Raw genomic sequence first — 25,907 nt, 5'->3', positions numbered from 1 at the left:
GATTTCAAAGGGGTTTACCCTTCCCTTTATATTTATGACACCAGTGTAAGTCATTTAGGATTGGAATTCTGCCCTCGCCCAGTGAAAACAGGCACATGAGAGAATGCATACGACACAGGGCTGACACGGCTCCTGTTGGGAGACACTGGGACGGGCATGTCTGCAAGCTCCCCCAGTCAATGCCCCCGCCTCTTTTCCCCATAGCACTTCACCTGGGCCTGGGAGAGCAGGGCCCTGTCCCTAGGCCGCTTCCTTCTGGGAAAGGTTGGGACTGGAGCACCTGGGAGCTTCCCCCATCAAGTGCTCCTCAGTGTTGCTGCAGTAACCACCATCCGTGCAAAGCTCGAGGCACTGGATGGCTGTTGCATTTTTACCCTTCTCATTCAGCGCCTGGGCTGACAGGAAAAGCCAGAAAAGCTCTGAGTCACCTCCCAGGGCGAAACCTTCCCTAGAAACGGATGGGTGTTTGGGTGCCAAACCCCAAAAGACAGTTGTGCCTGTAATACCAAGGAAGGAAGTGGAGAATGACTCCATCCCACCCATGTTCCTGCCTGCTGGGAGCTGTTCCCTGCAGCTGCAAGAGTGGAACCACGGACTGTAACAGGTGAGTTGCAAAATCCCTCTTAGGGCCTTGTCCCCAACCATAACAACAGCAATGGTCATTGTTATTTATGAATGATGTTATCTTAGTGCCTAGCAGCCATCGTCAGGGATCAGGGCCTCGCTCTGCGCGGTGCTGGACGTACACGACAAAAAGATGGTCCCTGCTTCAAACAGGACTCGCCGGTCCTTCCAAACACAGCTAAAATAAAGATTGCTCAGGAGCCATATTTCCTCCCCCTTGTCCTGTCCCCCCCCCCCCCTCTGAATCCACTACTGTCTGTCGTCATTGCTCTTTGCGTTAAGCATCTTAACAATTCGCCAGCTCCTTGCCTGGGTAGGTTTGTAAAGCCCAATGCACCCCTCCTTCGGTGCTGAAGCCATACCAATGATCGCTATGGCCATGGGGAATAGCCGGAGGGCCTTGCACAGAGCTTGCTCTACTGATTAGTGTAGACTCTTGAATTTATACTTAATGATGCCACATGATTGTGATGTGCCATCAGCCTGCACAGCACAGGTGTGTTAGTAAAGTTGTTTCAGCAAGGACCTGAGCCTGATTCTGCCCTCATTTCTACAGGTGTAAATCTGAAGTGATGCTCCTGAAGCCAATGGCGTGAAACTGGCATGCAATCAGAATCGGCCTCTTTGGCCCAGATCCTCCAAGGTGTTTAGGTTCCTAACAGCCATAGATTTCCATTGACTTTGAGGCTCTGGGCCTTTTTGCACCGGAATAACTTTCGCAGTGCTAATGGAGGAGCTGTCTTTTGCTCTCCTCTCCCTCTCCTTCTCTGTGGTTTCACCACCCCGGCTTATTTTTGGCAGCTTCCCCAGCTGTAGAGGCGGTGGGAGGGGCCAGAGCTGCAGGAAGTTACAGCTGCAAGGAAGCAGCCAGAGAGAAGCTGTCAGAGAACGAACGAGAAACACAGAAAGGAAAGGGAGGGACGCTCTCTGGCACGGGGCAACATTTAACAGCTGCCAGGGATGGCAGAGATACAACTGCATGCAGTGATGGGTGGGGAAGAGCGATTCCAAATGGACCGAAGGCTGTGGGACTAACACACAGCAGCTGGCTGAGAAAACACTCTAGGTAACTTTTGATCTTCCAGAGTCTCATTTTTCCTCAGTCCCCATTCTCTGAGCCGGCTGGGTCCCTGCTCCCCCTAGTCCGAGCACACAGCGGCTCAGAAGCCAGAGCCCTGATTTCCTTCATCTCTGGCTTTCTCTGGTGGGCTGGGTTCTGAGCAAGGGGCTGGTTTTTAACAGAAACGACTGGTGTATTTCTGCTCTGTGGCGGGGACCGTGTAAGACAGAATGAGCAGGAAACTGGCTTATCTCTCCTAGGCAATGGCAATGGGGTCTGTGGGGTTCATGGCAGCAGGGACCTCTGTGCTGACCTTGTGGGGCTGCCCTGAGCAAAGGCTGCAAAAGTAAGTCCCTAAACTGGTGGCTCTGGGACACTGTGACCCAGTTTGGGTTTCACCCCAAACATGCCCCTCCCAGAGCAGCATCCCTGCCCAGCTATTGATAGAAGTAGAACAGCTGGGACCCCAGGCAGTGGGCTTCGCAGCACCCTGCCTTTCAAATTCAGTGGATCTGCTGAGTTACAAGAGCATAGGGGACAGCAAAATGTGCCCGTGAAGTAGGGTGGGCATGGAGCCCTGGACTCGAAGTCAGGACTCCTGGGTTCTAGTCTCAGCTTTGCTAACAAGTGTCTAGTGGTTACCACAAGGGACTCCAAAGCCAGACCTTCTTGGGTTCTATTTCAGCTCTGTTATGGGCCTGCTCTGTACCTCAGTTTCCCCAGCAGTAAAATGGGTATAATCAATGAGACAGACCCTCCTTCAGAAAGGGCTCTGAGATGGGTAGATGAAAAGCATCCGAAAGGGCTCGGTGAGTCGTCGCAGCTCCGGCCCCACTCAAGAGGGCGGCACAGGAGAGCCCAGAGCCCAGGTAGCTTCTCTGGGACCAGAGGTTTCCTGTTGTGTGGTTTGGAAACTCTCAGGGTGCCTGAAACACAAGACAGAGGAGAGGCGAGGCGAGGCTGAGCAGCTTGCTGTGTGGGGATTCCCGCCCAGGTAATGACAGCTTGGGGAGGGAAAGACACCCTGCTCGCATGTCACCTGTTAACCCTTCAGTGCCCTCCCTACATCTACCAGTGATGGAATGCCCCCAGACCCAGCCACAACCACAGCTAAACCCAGGTGCAACGACCAACTCCTTTTCTCACACTGGGCAGGAGTCCCTGAGCCTTACAGCGCAGATGGAGAAGGGCAGGGCTGGCACCCCGCTCCCAGCACTGACAAGCCTCAGAGGAGGCAATGCCCACAACTTGCTGCCCTGGGGACAGTCAGACATGGCCTGGACCAGAGCCTGGTATTAGTCAGTTGAGAGAGGATGAACCAGGTGTTCCCTGGACACATATGTTCTCCTGTTCTGGCTGCTCACAAAGATCATGGATTCAGCAATTGGCAGCAGCTGTCTGGGCTGGAAACAAGCTTGTTCCGCTTTAAATTTGACTCTTGCTCCAGTTTACCCTTGCCTCAGAGTGGCTAAACTCCCGCTGCATTCAACAGGTGTGCAGAGCAAGGGGGCCCCACACCTGCTCGGTGGGGATCCATTCAGCCCTGACAAACATGGATGGCAGCAGCAACCCCACTCCCGACTGTTTTTGGCCCAGACTCTCCAATGCAGCCCCTGGTAGGGTGCTCCCGAGCGCTGCTCTCTGCAAGCCTGAAAGCAGCAGGCCAGATTTCAGCTTGACAGCTGGAGTCTCTCTCCCCTGTTGCTTTAAGGGGAGGAGGCTACGGGTTTGCCCTCAGCCTGTGTCTCATTTCTCCAGCATAGCAGCCAGCACAGGCTGCCAGGCTCAGGATAGAGGGCTCTGTGCCGGCTGCCACTGCAGCACTGGAGAGAGACATGAATGCAGCAGGAGACGGTCTCCTCAGTGGGCCCCTGGGATCTGTCTGGTAGAGAAGGTCACTGGCCTGTCCTTCCCCTGACTGCCACTGACAGGCCAAGGGGAAAAGCCTGTAACCACTCAGGTATTTGGAGGGGGGAGGGCATAAGGGGGAGAGGATGGATATTTCTCTCCTCTAACACTACAGAGCTACCAATAGGGTGACCAGATGTCCCGATTTTACAGGGACAGTCCCAATTTTTGGGTCTTTTTCTTATATAGGCTCCTATTACCCTCCACCCCCTGTCCCGATTTTTCACATTTGCTGTCTGGTCACCCTAGCTGCCAACACTCCCCATGTCAGCGGGACTCTCACCTTTGATCTCTTTCTTAAAGCCCCTACCCCTGGAGTCACTTGGTTGTGGGAGACTCTCTAAACAGCACCAGCCAAAGTAAATGTGAAGCCTCTCGTCAGGAGAGAGAAGTCTGGATCCCCAAGAAGGTAAAGAAAGACTCAAATGTCATGATTGAATAAGTAGTGCGATCTTCAGGTGGGGAGGGCCTGACTCACGATTTTGAAGGGGGGGGGGAGTGACACTGGTCCTTCACCTCCTGCTCTGTCTCTTTCTTCCCCTAAATTAACTGAATGAGAACAGCTGCAGCCCCTCGCTCAGGTGATTGGTTAAGAACCTTACATGCTTAGAACTATTGTTTTGCCTGACCCAGAGATCCTTCTTTGCTTGTGACTCAGGTGGCAAAAAACTCCCACCAGTACAATGGGCTTGACTCTTCTCTTGCTCACATCCGTTCCCTGTGATAATCCATTTAAACCAGTGTGAGAAGAGACTGAGGCCCCCAAAGTGCAGTAAAGCTGCAGGGCACCAGCTAATCACTACAAAGGTCAGGAAGGGGATCTCCCCAGTGCTGCAGACAGGGTAGAAGACTGAGCGGATGGCCTGATACTATGGGTTTGCACAGGGAAGAGCTGTCTTGAGGGCCCCCTCTCTGCTCCAAGATTGCTAATCTCTCTGCTTGGTGGGGAGAGCACTATTTACGCTTGCCTCTTGGTGTGAGAGCCCAAGGAGGAAGGGTGAATGAAGCAAGCTTTGGGCTTCCGCTCATGCAAGATGATGCTGGTTCCTTAGCCCTCAGGTGTGTCCTGGGGTAGGCTGGGCTTTGCTAACCTGGCCCTCACAGCACACAGCTCAGTGGTGGGACTGAGGACCCCAGCCTGTCCAGCTGGGGCACCGCAGTGGGGTGGTCCACCTCCCCAAGTGATTGCTCTCTGCATTTCAGCTGAAGCAAGTCCCCTGCCATGCAGTGCCCGAGATGTCTGCCCCAGGCTGGGACCCGCTGGAGCAGGATCCAGGGCCCCAAGCTCGGAGGCCGAGATATTATGCGCATGCTGCTGTCCCCCAGCTCTGCACCAGGTAAGCAGCCGTTGGAACTGGCTGAGGTGAGAAGACTCTTACCTGGCTTTCCCCAGAGCCCAATCCCTTTGGAGTGAAATTTGCAGCTCCCTGTTATGGCTGCAGGTGGAATCACTGGATTCTACCTTCTGGGGCAGCATGATCTTATGAGTGTGTGACGAAGTGGGCCTGTTCTTAATGTTTCCTCTGAATAGTGTGGGGGTGCCTCAGTTTCCCCTATGCAGTTCTTAAGTATCTAGGTGGTGGGGTAAGGGTGTATGATCATTGCAGAGCCCTAGAGGGCAGGTGTATGCAGGAGTCTGGACACAGAGAATGGCCGACACCCTGTTTCCTGGCAACTAATGGCCTGGGCCCTTCCCCCCCTGCAAGGTGAGAGCTGAAGGGTTGGAGAACAAAGGAATCAGGTGACCTCCTGGCCCGGGAAAGGAACAAAGCCCAGAGGAGGAGGGGCTGGAGGGGGTTTCAGTTTGGGGCTGGCTGGGACATGGAGTGAAGTGCAGACGTGGTTGTCTGGCTCACTGCCCCCCAAAATGGACCCAGCTGAGGGGTCCCGTTCTCTGCACCTGCAAGCTCTGTGTTAGACCATGTTCCTGTCATCTAATAAACCTTCTGTTTTACTGGCTGGCTGAGAGTCACGTCTGACTGCGAAGTTGGGGTGCAGGACCCTCTGGCTTCCCCAGGAGCCCCGCCTGAGCGGACTCGCTGTGGGAAGCGCACGGAGGGGCAGAGGATGCTGAATGCTCCGAGGTCAGACCCAGGAAGGTGGAAGCTGAGTGAGCTGCGTGTCCTGAAGACAGGCTGCTCACAGAAAGGCGACTGCCCCAGAGTCCTGACTGACTTCATGGGGAGCAGTTCCAGAGCATCGCCCAGGGACTCCGTGACAACTGGTGGCAGCGGTGGGATGTACTGCACCCCGTGGATGGTGCTTCCTGCAGTAAGTGACTGGGGAGCAGTAACACGAAGGGGGATTGCTGAGGACTAGGCCTGCTGAAGGCTCAGAGAGGAGCGGTTTCGGGGGGCGGTTAACCCCTGGGAGTGTGTGACCAGCGAGAAGGACTGTGCAGTAGCAGGGTTCCCCTGGGGATTGCAGCGAGCAGTCCAAGGGGCGGAGGAGTCTGCAGCTCGACCCTGGCAAAGAGGTGGTGACCTCGAGAAGGGCTGGCACACTAGGGGTTCTCCCTGGAAACCGTGGGGAGCTGAGAACACACGGGCCTGTGAGTCCACGACAACTTGGGAGGAGCGGAGTGACGGCCTGTCACTGTCTCCTTAAGAAGGACATTGTAACCCTGTGCAAACAGAGAGGGTTGAGCGTTGGAAAGTTCACCAAAGCAGAGTTAATCGTGCAGCTGGAGGAGGATGACCGCTCTAAGGAACAGATTCCTGACCCCAACTGGGGCTATAGCAGGATCTGGGAGCAGCTGGAGCGGGAGCCAGGCATCGCCAAGACTCCTGTCCCCGACCAGACGGGGGTATTCACGATCGGGTTCCCCATCGGGGGATCGGAGACGGACGGGATTGGAGCTGAGTCCGAGAGAGCAAGAGGACCGTGGGAGACAGCGAGAGCCCGAGAAAGAGCTGCAGAAGCAGCAGCAGGATGAACTGGCAGTGGTGGGGCGGAGAGGCCGAGGGGACCTCCCCGGGGTGAGTGGGGATAGATCCCGGGGGGCCAGTTCCGCAGGGAACCTCGAGACTAAATTGCTGCCCCTAGTTAAGGGGGGGGTGTGTGGATGCCCACCTCACTGCCTTTGAGCAGGCTGGAGATCTGAACCAGGGGGACCCTGCGGAAAACCCCGGTGTCTAGCTCCCTTGCTGGGTCCCAAGGCCACAGACTCCATCAGCCAGATGGGTGGGGAGGTGGACAGGCTCCCACTCCTGACCCCAACCTATATGTCTGTGTGGAGTTCCCTGGGGTCAGGCCCCTCGGACCCCCAGTGGGAGCGGAAGGGGATGGTCAATGGGGAGACATTCCTGGGGTGGCGAGATCCTGGGACAGAGAGAACTGGTGTCAGACCCTGGGTGGTGCAGCCTCAGAGGCTGAGGGCCTGTGTGAGCTGGGTGAGGGTCCCAGGGACGAAGCCCCTCGCCCTGCCTATGGCCCAGATCCCTGTGCAGACCCAGGAGGGGTGGGGCTGGCTGGCCGTTGGGGTGCCCCAGGACACCAGCTGCGAGACCCTGTTGTGGGGTGACTGTGTCTCTTTGGGACAGGATCCAGGCCCTGCTCCTGTAACTGCCGAGGGTTTGAATTTGAATCCAGGGAACCAATCGGTGGAGAGGGAAATGGTCAGTGAAAATGCAGATGACCTGGCTGGCAGCAGGGAGGAGCCACTAGGCTCAGGCTACCTGCCTGCCTGTAACCAGACCCCTGGGACTCGGTGGGACAGAGAGATGCTCCCTGCCCCCTTGCACACCAGACTGGGGACTCTCGCTGGCTCTGATGCAGTGAGGAAAGCAGTGGCCTGCCCCCACTGGGACAGCAAGGGCAGTGCTGAGCACAGTGGGAGCTGAGACCCCAGCTGAGTGGGGGGAGACACAGGCAGGGCAGGGGATCTGTGGGGAGTGGCAAGGTGCTTGGTAAGGGAAGTTTGGATGAGCCTAGGCAGCCTTGTGAGCTGATGGCTGTGTCCAGTCAGCAGGGTGGGAAGGCGAGGAGAGTGGAAGATGAGAGTCCCTGGACCTTACCTGTTAGCTGGGTGGAGAATTGGGACAGTGAAGGAAATGGGTCTCTGTCTGTCAGGGGTATTGACTTGCCTATGGAGGGAGCTACCCTGATTTCCAAGCAGTTGTCTGTGACCAGCCTTGTGTGCTGGGACAAAGGGAATGAGATCCCAACCTGTGTGTCTGGTAAAGGAGAAAATGTGTCCGGCTCTTCTTGGTCTGTGGAGCAGACAGAAGGGGCCTTTCAGCCTGTGATGGTTGAGGGTCATGCAGTTGTCTCAGAGCTGGTTCTGGATTCAGCTAAAGCCCAGGAAGGGAAGGGTCCTAAGTTTCTGTCTGCTCGGGAGAATGGCCCTGTAACTAGGTCGCATCCAGTTAGGGTCTATGTAAAATCCCCGAGACCAGACAATTCTGGTGCTTGTATTTTGCCTGTTGCTAGTGTGTTGTTGGAAAGGGTGTAGCAACTCTGTCTAATCAGGGTGAGATCCTAGCCAGGGCACAAGGAGAGCAGGAAGGTGATGTGATTGTGGAACCTACTGAGGGTGTGGAAACCTGTAGCAAGAAGGAAAAGATTCCTGAACTTGTGTGTGGCAAAGGGAAGGAGAATGCTTCTAACCTTGTATCTAGGAAGTCTGTAAGTTTGCATGAAAGGGGATTGTGTAGGAATCCGCCTGATGGGCCAGAGGTGATTCTGGATGTAAGGGAGACCCAGAAAGAGTCTGTAGTTGCTCAGGAAAGTGTTCCCCTAGAGCAAGCCCTAGGTAAAGAGGGTAAGAGCAGAATTTCTGGGAGGGGGTGAATTGTTGCATAGAAAAGCCCTCGGGAAAGGAATCCTCATGGAGTCTTTGCAAGCAGTTTACTGCCACTGAAGGGTGTGAAAGTGATTTAATCAAGAAAGTTTCAGTTCCTAACAGCCAGAAATTTTCTGTTGTGAATGGATCCACTGACTTTCCTGTTGAAAGATCCAGTGTGGAGAGCTTTGAGAAGGTCTCAGAGGGAGTGAAAGCTATTAAGAAAGGTATACCGTCCTATAACCAAGTGGCTGTGTTTGGCCAGCTTGTTGGGGAGACAAGGTTGTTGGGAAAGGGATGTCTCCATGCTAGTTCTGTAAGTGAACAGTATGTGGCCCAGGTCAAGATGGGGGCCCTTAACCAAGAGAGCCCGAATTGCAGCCCTCCAGACTGGAGCTCTGGGAGAAAACCCAATCCCAGTTTGACCCCCTGGGGTTTTGGGGTGGCCAAAGGGCATGGGCTGCAGAAACCTTCCCACATGCAGCCTGCTAGTGCTATCGACCACCCCCGACCTAAGGGAGGGCGTGAAACTGGAAGGGCCTGGTGTAACTCCTACCAAGGAACGGGAGAGATGCTGGGGCATCCATGGGAACATTGGTGGCTTCAAACTTCCCCAGGTCACCGGGTAAAGTGACCCCGCTCAGTTCGATCTCGAAGGGGGGAGAGATGTGACGAAGTGGGCCTGTTCTTAATGTTTCCTCTGAATAGTGTGGGGGTGCCTCAGTTTCCCCTATGCAGTTCTTAAGTATCTAGGTGGTGGGGTAAGGGTGTATGATCATTGCAGAGCCCTAGAGGGCAGGTGTATGCAGGAGTCTGGACACAGAGAATGGCCGACACCCTGTTTCCTGGCAACTAATGGCCTGGGCCCTTCCCCCCCTGCAAGGTGAGAGCTGAAGGGTTGGAGAACAAAGGAATCAGGTGACCTCCTGGCCCGGGAAAGGAACAAAGCCCAGAGGAGGAGGGGCTGGAGGGGGTTTCAGTTTGGGGCTGGCTGGGACATGGAGTGAAGTGCAGACGTGGTTGTCTGGCTCACTGCCCCCCAAAATGGACCCAGCTGAGGGGTCCCGTTCTCTGCACCTGCAAGCTCTGTGTTAGACCATGTTCCTGTCATCTAATAAACCTTCTGTTTTACTGGCTGGCTGAGAGTCACGTCTGACTGCGAAGTTGGGGTGCAGGACCCTCTGGCTTCCCCAGGAGCCCCGCCTGAGCGGACTCGCTGTGGGAAGCGCACGGAGGGGCAGAGGATGCTGAATGCTCCGAGGTCAGACCCAGGAAGGTGGAAGCTGAGTGAGCTGCGTGTCCTGAAGACAGGCTGCTCACAGAAAGGCGACTGCCCCAGAGTCCTGACTGACTTCATGGGGAGCAGTTCCAGAGCATCGCCCAGGGACTCCGTGACAGAGTGGGGCAGGGGAATCAGGATGCCTGGGTTCTGTTCCTGGCTCTGAGAGGGTGGGAGGGTCTAGAGACTACAGCAAGGGGCTGGGAGCCCAGTTCTTCTACTGGCGCTGCCCCGACTCACCTAGTGACCATGGCCATATCACAGCCATGTCCTGTGTGTGAATTCCGCACTGATGAAACTGCGTTAAGACAAAAGCACGGTGGGTCTAAGGTTGGGTGCTGGGTTCTGGGGGCTTGGGATGGCAGCAGTTCTGCCTGGGCCCAGCTCACACTGCAGCCAGTCTGTGCTGCTTTGTCAGAGGAGACTTGCTGGCCTAGTTATGTCACTTCTAATTGCACCATTCTGGCGGGGAGGTGGTGTTCGTGCAAAGTGTTTCCTTCTAGTTTACATAGAGGCAGTGCAGGGCAGGGGTCTGGGATACAGACCTCCTGGGTTCTATTCCCAGCTGTGCCACTGACTCACTGGATGACTTTGAGCAAGTCACTTGACTACTTTGTGCCTCAGTTTCCCCATCTGTAAAATGGAGTTAATGGTAGTGACCTCCTTAGTGAAGTGCTTTGCGTGGATGGACAGTGCTAGAGAAGGGGAAAAACATTGGGGCAATAAGTGGAAAATCCAGTCCTGAGTGGATGACTGGGGGGAGATATTCCCACATGCCCTGGCACCAGGAGGCAGAGACCTCAGTGGGGGAATTCCCTGGGAGGTTATTTGCAGGTCAGGCTGTGCCACTGCTGGGAAGAATTCCCTGGCTCATGTGATGCGGTGCCCTCGATGCTTGCTCATAACTTAGCACTTAGAAAGAGCCTGCTTTTTACAGGAGCTGAGCACCTGCAGCTACCACTGGAATCAGCAGGATCTGCACCAAAGCAGGCCCAGGGTCTGCAAAGCATCGCATCCTGTATTAACAAGAGTGTCCTAAGTAAGACACGGGAGGTCATTGTCCCACTCTGGTTGGCTCTGGTGAGGCCCTAGCTGGAGTACCCATGGCCAGTTCTGGGGGCCACGCTTTAAGAAAGATGTGGAGAAATCGGAGAGAGTCCAGAGGAGAGCAACAAAAATGCTCAAAGTTTGGAAAACCTGATCTCTGAGAAAAGGTTGAAAGACTTGGGTATGTTTCGTCAAGAGAAGGCTGAGGGGCACCTGATAAGTCTGCCAATACGTAAAAGGTTGTTGTAAAGAGGAGGGCGATCAGTTGTTCTCCTTGTCCATCGAGGGCAGGACAACAAGGACTCAGCTAAGTTTGCAACAAGGGAGAGTGTGACGAAGTGGGACTGTTCTTAATGTATCCTCTGAATAGTGTGGGGGTGCCTCAGTTTCCCCTGTGCAGTTCTTAAGTATCTAGGTGGTGGGGTAAGGGTGTATGATCATTGCAGAGCCCTAGAGGACAGGTATGTGCAGGGGTCTGGACACACAGAATGGCCAACACCCTGTTTCCTGGCAACTGATGGCCTGGCCCTTCCCCCCTGTGAGGTGAGAGCTAAAGGGCTGGAGAACAAAGGGATCAGGTGCCCTCCTGGCCCGGAAAGGGACAAAGCCCAGAGGAGGAGGGGCTGGAGGGAGTTTTCAGTTTGAGCCTGGCTGGAGAAATGCAGTGAAAGGCAGACATGGTTGTCTGGCTCACTGCCCCCCAAAATGGACCCAGCTGAGGGGTCCGGTTCTCTGCACCTACAAGCTCTGTTTTAGACCATGTTCCTGTCTAATAAACCTCTGTTTTACTGGCTGGCTGAGTGTCACATCTGACTGCGAAGTTGCGGGGCAGGACCCTCTGGCTTCCCCAGGACCCCGCCTGGGCGGACTCACTGTGGGAAGCGCACGGAGGGGCAGAGGAGGCTGACTGCTCTGAGGTCAGACCCAGGAAGGTGGGAGCTGTGTGAGCTGTGTGTCCTGCAGACAGGCTGCTCACAGAAAGGAGACTGCCCCAGCATCCTGACTACCCTCCTAACCCTAGACGGGAGGGAAACCCTTTTTCCCTAACAACTGGTTTCATGGGGAGCAGTTCCAGAGCATCGCCCAGGGTCTCCGTGACAGAGAGTTAGGTTGGATATTAGGAAAAACTTTCTGTCTCTCTAAGGATAGTTGAGTGCTGGCACAGGTTACCTCGGGAGGTTGGGGAGTCTCCATCATCGGAGGGTTTTAAGTGCAGGTGTGATGCAGCAGAGAGGGGGAGTGTTGACCTGGGAATGTGGCAGGGGAGTTTCACTGGGGATGGGAAACCTGAGAGCCTGTAACCTGAGCCAGGAGGGGGAGTAACACCTCAGGCTGCAGGAGAGAGCCTGCTGGGGGGGGTTAGTTTTTCAGTTTGGTGCTGGGTGGTGGAACGCAGGGAACCCCAGGGCTGGGGTCTAAGCTCCCTGCTCCCCCAGAAGGACTTGACTGAGGGGTCCTGGTTGTACCCACAAGCTCTGTTTTAGACTGTGTTCCTTCTGTCCAATAAACCTTCTGTTTTACTGGCTGGCTGAGAGTCACAGTGAATCCCAGGAAGAGGGGTACAGGCCTCGGACTCCCCCACATTCTGTGACAGCAGGGTAGACAAACACCTTTTAGGGATGGTCTAGATTTACTTCGTCCTGCCTTAGCACAGGTGGTTGGACTAGCTGACCTCTCGAGGTCCCTTCCAGCCTGATATTTCTATGATTTCTGTGATATTAGCTAATTGATCCTCACAACCCCCTGGGGGGGGGGGGGGGGAGTATTGTCCCTCACAGGGAGGCACAGACAGGGGAAATACCAAGGCCAGAGAGTAAGACAGTGGCAGAGACAGGATTTGAACAGTGGAGCTCCTGTCTCCCAAGCCTATGCTCTGAACATAAGCCCATGACTCTGCAGGCAGGTGTCTCCCTGGGGCTCGAATCTGGCATCGCTGCCTTAGCATCCTGTTCCCTGGCCGTGCACAGATGCACACTACATGGAGCATGGTCCGGTCCAGGCCACATGGAGCCAGAACCCTGGGGAAGGTGCACAGAACATCCTAGCTGTCTGGGCCTCCGGTGCTGCTGGAGCAAGGCTCCTTCCTCCTCTTTCTGGGAGTGCAGAGGAAAAAGGGTGCTGAGCGGGGGTCGGTACCCTGGGGGGCGGGTGGCAGGCGACGGACACCATCCTGTATCTCTCTCAATCCTGCTCTCTCTGACCTCCTGCATTCCTTCCTTTCAGGTGCCAGGAGCAGCTTCATCCTCGGGAGGATGCTTCACCCAGCTGGCAGGCTGTGCTCCAAAATGTCCCCCCCCAGGTAGGGCCTGGAGCGCCTGCGGAAGCTGGCAGGGGCATGAAGTAAAGGGGACCCAAGTGCAAGGGGTGGGTGGCTAAGGCAGCTCCCCTCATATAAAGCAATTGGTCTAATTTCTCGGTGTGGGTGTTAAAGTTAATTGAGATCCTGCCCCAGGATGCATGGCTTTGGTGGGGGGAGGCTGCTGAGGCCCTCTCAGCTGGGCTCTTCCTGATCTTTCAGAGGGACTAGCTCTGGGAGTCTGGGAACAGGCTAAGGGAGGCTGGGAACAGGCTAAGGGGCCTGTCACCCCTAGGCAACCCATTCAAACCCACCCCAGCTGATGACAGAAGGTTATGTGTGGGGAGCTGCTCAGCTTAGAAAAGAGACAACTGAGGGGGGAGATGATCGAGGTCTATGAAATCATGACTGGTGTGGAAAAAGTGCATAAGGAAGTGTTATTTACTCCTTCACATGACACAAGCAGGGGTCACCCAATGCACTTAATAGGCAGCAGGTTTAAAACAACAATAGGAAGGACTACTTCACACAACGCACAGTTAGCCTGTGGAATTCATTGCCAGGGGATGCTGTGCAGGTCAGTAGTATAACTGGGTTCAAAAAAGAACTAGATAAGTTCATGGAGGGTAGGTCCACAAAGGCTATTGGCCAAGATTGTCAGGGATGCAACCCCATTCTCTGGGTGCCCCTACACCTCTAGGCAACCCATTCAAACCCACCCCAGCTGATGACAGAAGGTTATGTGTGGGGAGCTGCTCAGCTTAGAAAAGAGACAACTGAGGGGGGAGATGATCGAGGTCTATGAAATCATGACTGGTGTGGAAAAAGTGCATAAGGAAGTGTTATTTACTCCTTCACATGACACAAGCAGGGGTCACCCAATGCACTTAATAGGCAGCAGGTTTAAAACAACAATAGGAAGGACTACTTCACACAACGCACAGTTAGCCTGTGGAATTCATTGCCAGGGGATGCTGTGCAGGTCAGTAGTATAACTGGGTTCAAAAAAGAACTAGATAAGTTCATGGAGGGTAGGTCCACAAAGGCTATTGGCCAAGATTGTCAGGGATGCAACCCCATTCTCTGGGTGCCCCTACACCTCTGATGGCCAGAAGTTGGTAGTGGACGACAGGGGATGGCTCACTCAATAATTGCGCTTTTCTGTTCATCTCATCTAAAGCATCTGGCCCCAGCCACTGTTGGTGACAGGACACTGGGCCATTCTTATATAAGGTGGCTTGTTGCTATTTGGTGGTCCTTATGAAATGAGTTTGGCCTCTGCCCAGTTCCCAGTGGACAAGTATTCACACAACAAACAGCCCCCGGCACTAACAGGCCCCCTTGTTCTCTGGCTCAGAGGAGAGATCGAAGCCTGAGTGCAGACTGAACTCCTGAATGGGACCCTCGATGGCAGGCCTGAGACAGATAGGTTGGGGGGAGCTTGCCTGGCTCCTGCTGGAGCCAGACCTGGTCTCAGGATAAAGTGGGCACATTTTGCAGCTCAGAGTTCAAACAAGGGGAGGTTCTCTTTGGGCTGAGTTGGAAGAAGCAGGTCCTGGTTTGTTGTCTTCAGGTTCCCCATTTCCCACAATGCCCCTGGAGCTGACATGGGTCCTACTGCAGTTGTGCTTTCCCCAGTTCTTCTCGCACCACTGTGTTTGCACACAAGCTGCTCCCTTCCTTCGTTTCGGAAGTGTTTTGTCACTGGCAGGGAGGCAGTTTCCCTGTGGCCGGGGCTGAGGGGTTGGCTGGTGAGCTAACCATGTCTTTGGCTGGGATGTCCAGGTTCACTCAAGCTGCAGCCTGCCCCAGCTCTGGGCCGTTGGGACAGACTCTGCTGTCCCACTCTGGGCTTTGCTCTCTCAACAATTCCCTGCCTGCTTCCTTGCAGGAGCTTTGCTCGCTACCAAGGAGGATTCCAGGAGAGTGCGTCTCAGCCGAGCTCCTCCCGGCCTGGCCAGATGGCCCTGAGGAATGTGGCCTCTTCCGGTAAGGCCCCGTGCTTCTGCCATGCTGTAGGAGCCCATCACAGAGGGGCAGTGCTGAGGTGGTAGGGTGTGCTCGGGACTGGGAGTCAGGTGAGCAGGCTGGGATGCAGTCACTGACCCGGGTGAGGTGCGGTGGTTAGAAAAGGAGACAGAGTGTCAGGAGTCCTGGGTTCTATTCCTTGTTCTTTCGCTGACTCGCTGCGGGGCCCTGGAGCCAGCGGGCTCCTCACCCTGTGTGAAACAGAGAGGGTCACCATGCCCCTCCAACCCTTCGTAGTGTGCTGGGGGGTCTTTAGATGGGGAAATGTTACCTCTGTACAAAGCAATATTAAAGGCACCGTCTTGGCAGGTCAGGTTGGGCTGTGGGGGTGGGGAGTGGACAGCACGAGTGCTGCTCCAATACAGGAATGAAGGGGGGAGCTAGCTGGATCCGGGGGTTCCTGGGCTTTGTTAGTGCTTGGAGCAGCCGGTGCCGGGACTGCGCTGCGGGACTCTAGCGCTGGGGATACTGGAGGGGCTCCAGCAATTTGGAAACTTGAGACAGCCTTCGCCCTCCCCCCGCCCCGTATTTGTGAGCATCTCTCTACTCCCCCCCCACCCCTCAGACGCCATTCAGAAGCACCGGAAGAGCCTGTCTGACTGGTTCAGCCACCAGCCCAATGAGGAGAGGCAGTTCGGCCCATCCTTCTCACTGGACACCATCCACGTGGACCCGGTCATCAGGGAGAGCTCCCTGGAGGAGATCTTGAAGCCCTCGCCTGACCTGACCATCCTGAACCAGTTCCAGTCCCCTTGTAGCCGGACCATCGGCCTCCAGAACCTGTTCGACGTGGATGCCTGCGGGCAGCAGGTGAAGAATGTGGTGCTGTACGGCACAGTGGGCACAGGGAAGAGCACCCTCATCAAAAAGATGGTGGTGGACTGGTGCCATGGGCGCCTGCCCCACTTCGAGTTGGTCATCCCCTTCTCCTGCGAGGACCTGTCCCAGAGCAACGTGCCCGTCTCGCTACGGCGCCTCATCACCAAAAAGTACCTGCACCTCAAGGAGGTGTTGCCGCTGCTGGGCTCCACCAACCTCAAGGTGCTCGTTATCCTCCATGGCCTGGAGCGGCTCAACTTGGACTTCCGGCTGTCTGGCACTGAGCTCTGCTGCGACCCTAACGAGGCCGTGCCTCCCTCCACCATCGTGGTCAACCTGCTGAGGAAGTACCTGCTGCCAGAGGTTGGTGTTCCTCCCCACCCGGTGCTGTGAGCAGGTAGAAACGGGGATCCCGGGAGCATTGCCCAGAACCCACTCCTTGGTGGGGCCTCTACTGGCCCTGACTGGCTGGTAAAAGGCACAGCAAGGAGCTTCCCCACACCCCCTGTGCTGGAAGGACACCCACGCCCCTTATGGCCCTTAGGAGGGAGAGGGGAGTCCAGTCTTCAAAGCTCATTCAGTCTTTGGCCTCCCTGCACAGGCTGGGAACAAAGAGGCCGATCCGTGCCAGCTGGGAGGGTTGTTTCTTGACAACCTGCAGTTATCGATGTAACATAGCAAATGCAACCCCAAGGTGGTTCCTGACCCAAAGAACGGACAGCCTAAATGGAGGGTAGCAAATCCAGAAGGCATGGGGGAATGGGTGTCGGCGGAGGGGTGAGGCGAATGAACGGAGGGGGTTGCTAAGGTGGCACGACATGCCCCATCTTAGTGCTGGCGGTTCTGACCTGTTGTGCCATCAGTACGGGCTGCGGCATGAGGGATTTGTAGAAAAAGGCAATGTGTGGGAGTCCATCAGCCGGACTGAGATCCCCTAAGCTCCCCTCACACCCAGCCTCAGATAGCGATGATGTTAAATCACTGCTGCCCTGGGCTGGATGTGAACCAGCAGCGTTGAGGTAATCCTCACCTTAATCCCATCCAGTCCTTGCCCTTCCTCCTCAAGTCATTTAGTCATATAGGGCCTGACACAAGGCACTCTGACACCAGTGAGAGGTTTCCCATTGAGGTCAGTGGGCTCTGGATCAGGCCAGTAATGGTTTGACAGAGAAAGAGAGGGACTGTATTAAATCCCAGCTTTGTGCATCTCTGCTCTGGTTGCAGGCCAGCATCATCGTCACCACGCGCCCATCCGCCGTGCGCCGGATCCCCAGCAAGTACGTGGGCCGCTACGCCGAGATTTGTGGCTTCTCTGACACCAATCTCCAGAAGCAGTACTTCCAGATGCGCCTGAGCCAGCCCGGCTGCGACGGCAGCGGGAGCAGCAGCAACTCAGACGAGCGGGACAACCTGGTGGAGATGCTTTCGAGGAATCTGGAGCGCCACAACCAGATCGCGGCTGCTTGCTTCCTGCCCTCTTACTGCTGGCTGGTCTGCACCACTCTGCACTTCCTCTACTTCACCAAGTTGGTGCCTCCCAGCCAGACCCTGACGGGCATCTACACCAGCTTCCTGCGGCTCAACTTCAGCGGGGAGATCCTGGACAGCACCGACCCCACCAACGTCTCCATGATGAAATACGTAGCCAAGACGGTGGGCAAGCTGGCCCATGAGGGGGTGATTTCCCGCCAGACCTGCTTCTCGGATGAAGACCTGCAGAAGTGCTTCGAAGTGGAGATGAAGACGGAGGGTGAGCTTAACCTCCTCAACGTCTTCCGCACTGACGTCTTCCGCTTCTTCCTCACGCCCTGCGTTCAGCCGGGCAAGGAGCACACCTTTGTCTTCACCATCCCTGCCATGCAGGAGTATCTGGCAGCCCTCTACGTGGTGCTGGGCGAGAAGAAGACCCTGGCACAGCGGGTGGGGAAGGAGGTGTCTGAGGTCATCGGCAAGGTAAGCGAGGACGTGACTCTGGTGCTGAGCATCGTCTCCAAGGTCCTCCCCCTGCGCATCCTGCCGCTGCTCTTCGGCCTACTCAAGATGTTCCCCCGCTTCTTCAACCGGCTCAGTGGCAAGGACCGCGACACCATTGCCCACACCATGGCGGTGGAGATGTTCAAGGAGGAGGACTACTTCAATGACGATGTGCTAGACCAGATCAACTCCAGCATCTTGGGGGTGGAGGGCCCCCGGCACCACCCTGACGAGGCACCGGATGATGAAGTCTTTGAGCTCTTCCCCATCTTCATGGGCGGGCTCCTGTCGCGCCGCAACCGGGCCCTCCTGGAGCAGCTTGGCTGCTCCATCAAGAACCTGGCAGCCTTTGAGATTGCCAACGCTATGAAGAAGACCATGATCAGGAACAGCCGCAAGTGGCTGCCCCCATCCGAGCTGATGGACTACCTCGTCTTCCTGCATGAGTTCCAGAACGAGCGCTTCACGGCTGAGGCCATCCACTCCCTCAGGACGATCAACCTCTCCTCCATCAAGATGACCCCACTCAAGTGCTCCATCCTGGCATCTGTCATGGGCACCACCAGCCATGAGGTGGAGGAGCTTAACCTGAGCTCATGCCATCTTGATGTCAACAGCCTGAGAACTCTTTTCCCTGTCCTGCTACGGTGCCGGAAGCTCCAGTGAGTGCCTCCTTCTCTGATTCTGCCTGGGCTCTAGGTCATCCATTTATATCTGGGGATGCCTTGATTGTACTCCCATCAGCAGCTTGCCTGCAGCCTGAGAGCTGCGTACAATGGTGTAAACCAGTGGTTCTCAAAACTGTGGGTCAGGACCCCAAAGTTGGTCGTGACCCTGTTTTAATGGGGTTGCCAGGGCTGGCATTAGACTTGCTGGGGCCTGGGGCTGAAGCCAAAAGTCCAAGCCCCACCGCCCAGGGATGAAGCTCTCAAGCTTCAGCTTCACACTCCCCCAGGGGGGCAGGGCTCGGGCTGTGGCTTTGGGCCCCCTTGCCTGGGGCGGAAGGGCTTGGGTTTCTTTCCCCCTTCCCGGGGTCATGGAGTAATTTTTGTTGTCAGAAAGGGGTCGCGGTGCAATGAAGTTTGAGAAACCTGGTGTAAAGAGTTGCTGCCTTTGTCCGTTTTAAATACGAAGATACAGACCATGGAGACTATGAATCAGTGTACAATGCTCCTTGATCTAAGCAGCCATGCTAGATTATTGCATGCTGGGACTAGTAGTCTCAATGGATAGCAACTCTTTACAGATGATGGGTCCTTTATAGAACTCTGTGGGCTGCTGTTCGGCTGTTCTTTGAACCGTGCTTGGCATCAAGGCTCTTCTAGTGGTTTTCATCTCCGTATTTCAGCTGTCAGTTCCCAAATTCCTGTTGCTTTTCAGGGCCCTTGCTTTTGTGGAATTCTATCTAAAGGCACCACAAATCCATTCAAGTAATTTTTAGATTATATTGCCAGCTCTGCTATCTTTTTATTAAAGAAGCGGAGGGGGGAGAGAGGGAGAAAGCCATTTGCCCATCATTAGATTTTACTTTAGATCAGAGTTAAGATCATTAGAGTATCTTGGACCCACTGTTTCACTTGGTACCAGAGAATAACATAAGAATGGCCATACTGGGTCAGACCAAAGGTCCATCTAGTCCAGTATCCTGTCTTCCAACCGTGGCGAATGCAAAGGTGTCCCAGAGGGAATGAACAGAACAGGTCATCATCAAGTGATCCATTCCCTGTACGATATATTCCATCTCTACTCCGTGCAGGGTCTTTGGTACACATTGACTCTCCATAAGCTTTGTGGAGTTGAATGGTATCAGAGAGAGAAACTAAGACATAGGGACAAGGGGATGCTTCCAGATTGGATTTGGAATGTGATGGAGACTTGAACAAGATGGAAAGATACAATGTGGAGGAGGGGTACTATTCCAGACATTGGCAGCTGCGGAGCAGAAGGTTCTTGCACCAGCTCTGATGAGATGACGCGGAGAGACGGAGGAGATTATTGGTGTGGGGATGGGATGTTAGATAAGATCTGTGAGATGGCTGCAGTGATACCACAGTGGGTTGTATAATGGAGAAGGGCGGTTTTGAACTGGATATTTAAGTGATTGGGGAAAGCAGTCAATTGCAATTTTTTTTTAAAATATGGCCTGTTCAGAAATTTGCACCCCTCTGATTGTTTTCCCCCTCCATGGATCCTGTCTGGCTGCAGAAAAGGTGGAATCTAGAGCTGGAAAAGACCTATTTAGTCCAGGTCCTGGCCAGTTGCAAGACTCTCTTCTTGTCACTTTGCTCCTGTTTTGTCCTAGTCTCGTTTTTTAAATATGCCTGGTATTGCAATCTCGCCTTCTACCAGAAGGCGGCAAGCTGCAATCAGGAAAGAAAGAGGGGAAGGAAAATACAGGGGGTCTGAAAAACATGTCCCATCCCTTTGGCCAGAGAAGAATCAATACAAAGACAATCAGGGAGGGAATCCATGGTGGATCCTTCCCTCTCTCTCCTCCAACATCTGAATTTCCCTTCCTGCTGGGGACTGTTCTCCCATGTACATCTCTCTGGGATTCTGTCTGAGAGCTTGTGCCATTTAGTCTTCTGGCTGGTACTGCCCCTCTTCTGGTCTGTGCATGAAAATGGGGAGCACTTTCTCCCTGTTTGGGAAAAAATACTGTATTATCTTCCAAGCAGAGGTGATGGCTGCCTTATGGCTGACCCATAACTCGGTAGCGCCTGCCAGGAATAATACTGAGCGTTTACATAGCACCCTTCAATGGCTTCACAGACACTAATTGGATAAGCCTGACATTCCCAGGACTGCAGGGGAGGGAGTTCAGTGTTGTTAATACTGATGGGGAAATGACTCCCCCAAGGCTGCATGCTGGCAGAGCAGGGAACAACCCCAAGAGTCCAGTTCTGTGCTTTTGGCCACAAGATGCAGGCTGCCTCTCCCATTGGGTTGCCTCAGGAGAGACCTCACCCCTTGTGGTTCTCCCTTCCTAGTCCTGGGGTGCCTGGCAAGCTAGGAGAGGTGGAGGGGGTGTTAGTGAGCAGGTGGGTGTGAGTCACACTGCAATAGGTGCACCTACATGCCCTCCATGTAGGGCAATAACCTCTACTCCGCCCTCTAGGGCCAGAGTGCAGTACTCCTACAGCAGGGGCATGTGTGGGGAGGGGCTGGGTGTTGGCCCCATAACATGAAGGGTTGACTAGTGCCACTGCTGACCTCTTGCTCTCGCCCTGTCTCAGTTTGCAGCTCAACAGCTTGGGCCCTGAAGCCTGCAGGGAGATCCGGGACCTGCTGCTGCACGACAAGTGTGTGGTGAGCACCCTGCGGTGAGTGTGCTCAGGAAACCAAGAGCCTGTCCCCCGGAGCAGGACTCTCTCTGAGACCTACCCCAACTGGTGAGGTCACTTCCTTAGTGTGTTCGGCTGACCTGTGGTCATGGCTTTCTGGATCTCCTGGTCAGGAGTTCAAGCCGCATGCTGAGCCCCACTGTTACTGGCCTGAGTCTGAGGGATCCTGGAGAGGGGAGGTATTAGAGGGTAAGCAAATGGCTGAGAGGAAAGGCTGGGGGCAGAGCCTGCTGGTTGTTACTTTGGCCCTTACTAAGCAGGCTCGACGCTCAGCTCAGGGCCAGCTGAAGCCGCTGGTCCCCATGGTCTGTGTACTGGGCAGGATCCTTTTAAAGTGCTTGGACCTAGCTTTGCCAAAGGGGCCTGGATCAAGAGGGTTTTCCAGGCACCTGGCCATGGAGGCAATATCTGGTGTGCTCCATCGTCTTTCATTGTCCCTTTCACACTCTTTGCTGCAGCCCTTCCCTTCCCGGCTCTGCAGCCCTGCTTAGCCTGCGGTTCTCTCTAGCATGGGTTCAGGCAGAGCGGAAACTCCCTGCAGCACAATGGCAGGGCTGGGGGGAGCTGGCTGCCAGGCCAAAGCTGTACAGGACTACAGAACGCTGCCTGACTCAAACATCTTCCCCATCCATGTTGCTAGGGGAGGGTGGTGTCAGTTCTACGGGGTGGGTGAAGGGATTATGAGGGAAATGTACTGAGAGCTGAGGAAGGCATTTGAGGGAAGAATGGGGGGAGGTTTCCTATTAAGCAGGAGCACAGAAAGGAAGCTGTGGCATGCCCTCGCCAAGGCTGCGATAAAGGGAAAGCTAGGGCTAACTGAAAATTTTCCGTCAAATCCGTTTTTCAACAGAAAATTGGGTTTTCAGCTAGATGAAGTATTTTGCGAAAAGTGTTCACTTTCCATAGAAAATTCTAGTGATTTTGCTTTTAAATTGAACAGTCCTATCTCCAAACCCCAAAATATTCCAATTTCAACAAGCTGCTATGGTGCCTCATGGCAGCTGTAGTTCAGTTGCTTCATGTCCCCATTCTCGTCTATGCACCAGGCTCCTCAGCTGGACTACATCTCCCATGATGCATCATGGCCAGGGAATCCCATGAAGTTCCGCCTCCCACTCCAAAAGGGGAAACCCTACTGCATCATGGGAGATGTAGTCCAACCAGGGAGCCCAGCTTATAGTGGAGAATGGAAGCATGAGGCACCTGAACTACAACTCCCACGAGGCACCGCAGCAGCATTTCCAAATTGAAATATTTTGGTAATCAAATTTCTGCCCAAAATCAAAAAATTTCCAATGAAAATTTATACAAAACTTTTTTTTTTAAATGCTGAAATTATCTGTGGTGGGGGGAAAACCCCTCTTTTCTTTTTCCCCCTTTTTTTCCCCCTAACCAGCTCTAAGGGGGACAAGCTATTTTCTCCCCCAGAACCCTCTGTCACCCCATGTCCTGCAGCACTAAGGTATGAGCAGTAAACACCCCACTAGTCAGTGCCTGTTGGGGTGGCAGCCCCATTTCCTGGCTGCCCCCTCTCCCTCTGTGACCTTCCTGTGTTGTTTTCAGGCTCTCGGACAACCCCGTGACTGAGCAGGGGGCCAAGTACTTGGCTGAGGCCATCGCAGGCAACCGCTCCCTGACACACCTGTCCCTGCTGCACACCTCCTTGGGGAACCAGGGTGTGGAAGTGATCACTCAGCACCTGGCCCAGAACCAGCACCTAAAGTTGCTCAACGTGGGCTACAATTCGGTGACGGACAAGGCAGCCCTGGAGCTGGTGGAGGTGGCTAAGAGGCATGCGACACTGAAGGAAGTGCAGTGAGTCTCCAAGTCCCTTCCCCTCACCATACAGCCAGGTCAATGTCTTCCCCGCCCCATCCATGACCCCAGACCAGGGAGCCACAGCTCAGGCATCCAGCCCGGCATCCCCTTTATGGGCACCAGCTTCCCTCCTTGGCAGCACTCCCAGCCCACAAGACCTGGCCCCTCTCCCTCTGGGTGCTCCCCCCACCCCATATCGGCTCCTTGCTGGTGGCTGCTTTAGCACTTGCTCCTTGTCAACAGCGGCCGAGCATGTCACTCATTGGCCAACCCCTCATGGCTGCTAGAGTCCTTGTCTCTCATTGGTCACTGTGCCTCCACTCATCTCTCATAGGCCACTACTCCCCTGAGCCATAGCTCATGCTTCTCTCTGATTGGTCACTGTGCCTGTACTTTGCTTCAGTGGCTTCTGCCCCATATGGCTGCACAAGTGCTTGTCCCTTATTGGTCACTGCCTTGTCCCATGCTTGTCTCTCATTGGCCACGACCTCATGCGGCTGCTTGAGGCCTTGTCCCTCAGTGGCCACCATTCGTCCACTCGTTGCCCGTTGGCTGCGGCTCCTCTCTGAGCCTGCACTCATTGGCTACTGCCCTTTGGGGCTGCTCCTGTCCTTTCATTTCATTGGCCACTGCCCCGCCATGCTCCTCTCTCATTGGTCACCAAGGGATGCCTCATGGCCCCATAACCCTGCTTCTCCCTTCCCCAGCCTGTATTTCAACGACATCAGTGAGGAGGGCAAGTGGGCCCTGCATGCGCTGCGCAAGGACCGCGACGGCGTCCAGGTGCTGGTGTTCCTCACAGTGGGCACCGACGTCTCCGACTACTGGGCCTTCATCCTGAGCGTGGTGAAGAAGAACCTGCCCAACTGGGACCGCGAGCGGGTCCAGCAGCACCTCAGCCTGCTGCTGCAGGACCTGGAGTGCAGCCGCCGGCAGACCGGCAACCCCTGGAAGAAGGCCAAGTTCCTGCGGGTGGAGAACGAGGTCAAGAAGATGCTGGTTAAAATCCAGCAGGGAACCTTCTAACACCCCCCCACGCACCTCTCCATGAGCAGGATGGGAGGATGCAATGGACATAAGGACTTCACAGGGCCCGAGGGAGTCACTCTGTTAACCATTTCACCACCCCAAGAGCAGGGTTCGCTTGGGTGGCTGGGAGCAGGTAGTTACTTGCAGCACCACAGGGCGTGGGGGTCCTGTCGGGAGAAGCCCCAGTGCCAGGACAGCAGGAGGCACTATTTTAGGCCTGGAGTGAGGTGTGTTGGCAACGCTGGGCAGTAGAAAAGGAGGAGGCAGGGTGTGGTCAGAGCAGCTGGTCGGAGGCGGGGGAGGGGGAAGCTTGCACAGCACTGGCCCTGGCTTTAGATGGCACCGTCGCTCCCTCACTGGGATCCCATCTGCACAGCCACAGGTACCTCAGGGATGCGCCCAGTGCTAGGGTTCACTGGGCTATTTCCCAAGCAGCTCCTGGCCTCCCTTCCTGGAGTGTACTGAGGCCATGAACCCTGCACTCTCACGTGCTGCCTCTGAGCAATGCCCAAGTAGAACTACAGTGAAACCACAACACCAAGAGCCTGGGGCCTCCGTGGAAGGACCAGGGAGCATTGCCCCTTGGGAGCTGCCCTGTGCCTCCATCTGGGAACCCCTCTGCCATTCCCAGACAGCAAGCGGCCATGGCCACGGCTGGTGAGACCCTGGCTCTGCTCCAAGGGAGCCACTTGTATCCCAAGGGAGGGGGGACTGCAGCCTGAACTCCGCGAGGGCTGAGAATGGTGTGGCCATCGGTCATGCCAAACACAGGACAGGTTTGCATGGCAAGACTCTTAAGGGCACCAGAGGGCTGAGAGCCAGTTGATCAACCAAGGGCCCGAGTCTCCTGGACCTTGTGGAGTCCTTTCTTCCAGGGCCCAGTGGCTGCCGAATGCTCCCATTCTGATCAGGGAGCATTTGACACCCGCCGTGCGCTGGTTTCAATGACGGCACAGGGGAATCGGGCCCTGGGAATCCATCCTGGGGGGAGGGTTGTGTGGACTGAGGCAGCACGAGGCCCAGTGCAGGAGAGCAGGCTGAAGGGCAGAGCAGCTCTGGAGGTTGTTCCCAGTATTGGACGCTTTGTGCAGTTCTATGTATCATTGAAACTAAACCACTTTTGTTTCCACAAACGTGAGTTGTTACCAAACTGGTCTGTTCTTCTGTGGCCAGAGCCTTCCCGAACCGATGCCACATCTCTCCTGCCATCTGCCTGGGGAGCACTACCCGATCCCATCCCTGCAGTACTTCTGTGCGGGAGGGGTGGGGGGACATTTCCTTGGCACTTCATGGGCTGATTGGGGATTGGGGGGAGGGGATTCGAGATTGTGCCGTAGCCAGGCTATGTGAGCATGGTGTGGGGAAGCAATCCAGGGAAGAGGAAGAGACCCACCTTATGGCTCGTCGGTAGGAGAGAAGGATCGGGGGTTGCAGGGCCTTAACCTGATGAAGCAGTTTCAGGCATGGGACCACCGGGGGGTTGGCTTTGTGGCTGGCCTGGCTGCCTCAGCTGGGTTGAGGGGTGGACAATGGAGCCTTTCCCCTCCAGGATACCCTCTCCGTGCTGGCCTGGGACCACAGTGACTAGAGTCATTCCTCTGGATGGCTGACTGGTGCCCTGTGTAAACTGGATCTGGGTCGTCCCAGTGCTGATCCATAGAACCCACCAACCACCATTGACATCCTCAGCAGAGGGTAAGGATTGAATGGGCCAGGGATACTGAGAGACAAGCCTGAACTAGGCAGCCCAGATTCCCAGCTTCTTTTTTGTGTCCTGAGAAGGGAGTGGGGGGGTGTTTTAATGGCTGGGGCTGAGAGCCTGAACTCCTGGGTTCCATTCCCAGCTCCGCCACTGACTTGCTGCGTGACCGTGGCCAAGTCCATTCACCCCATGGCCC

At 55.2% G+C, this 25,907-nt stretch overlaps 2 protein-coding genes across 5 annotated transcripts in view; both read left to right on the top strand.

Moving 5' to 3' along the window:
• The window catches only part of NHERF4 (NHERF family PDZ scaffold protein 4), a 98,704-nt gene that overhangs the window by 62,473 nt on the left and 10,324 nt on the right, over nt 1-25,907 (top strand). The window lies entirely within an intron of this gene.
• On the top strand, nt 1,477-25,142 carry NLRX1 (NLR family member X1). Of its 3 annotated transcripts, none has more exons than XM_048827716.2 (10): nt 1,478-1,690; nt 3,896-4,001; nt 4,796-4,929; nt 12,925-13,000; nt 14,889-14,986; nt 15,591-16,207; nt 17,069-18,480; nt 21,055-21,141; nt 22,726-22,977; nt 23,688-25,142. In XM_048827716.2, the coding sequence occupies exons 3-10, from the start codon at nt 4,815-4,817 to the stop codon at nt 24,004-24,006; spliced, it is 2,976 nt and encodes a 991-aa protein (XP_048683673.2). In that variant the 5' UTR covers nt 1,478-1,690; nt 3,896-4,001; nt 4,796-4,814; the 3' UTR covers nt 24,007-25,142. The 3 variants fall into 3 exon arrangements, with proteins under 3 accessions (XP_048683675.2, XP_048683673.2, XP_048683674.2); XM_048827717.2 differs by lacking the exon at nt 1,478-1,690 and adding an exon at nt 3,446-3,644; XM_048827718.2 differs by lacking the exon at nt 3,896-4,001 and having other exon boundaries at nt 1,477-1,690.

Source organism: Caretta caretta, chromosome 22 (assembly GCF_965140235.1).
Source record: "Caretta caretta isolate rCarCar2 chromosome 22, rCarCar1.hap1, whole genome shotgun sequence".
Classification (NCBI taxonomy): Eukaryota; Metazoa; Chordata; order Testudines; family Cheloniidae; genus Caretta; species Caretta caretta.
Note: the sequence above shows the minus strand (reverse complement) of the source record. Positions and strands in the feature narration are given on the sequence as shown.

Excerpts from the sequence above, each read along its gene's own strand:
- NLRX1 (XM_048827718.2), top strand. The coding sequence starts at position 4,815 with ATGCAGTGCCCGAGATGTCTGCCCCAGGCTGGGACCCGCTGGAGCAGG. Across the intron at positions 14,987-15,590 it reads GAGGAATGTGGCCTCTTCCG|ACGCCATTCAGAAGCACCGG; the intron begins GTAAGGCCCCGT and ends CCCACCCCTCAG. Across the intron at positions 16,208-17,068 it reads GGAAGTACCTGCTGCCAGAG|GCCAGCATCATCGTCACCAC; the intron begins GTTGGTGTTCCT and ends CTCTGGTTGCAG.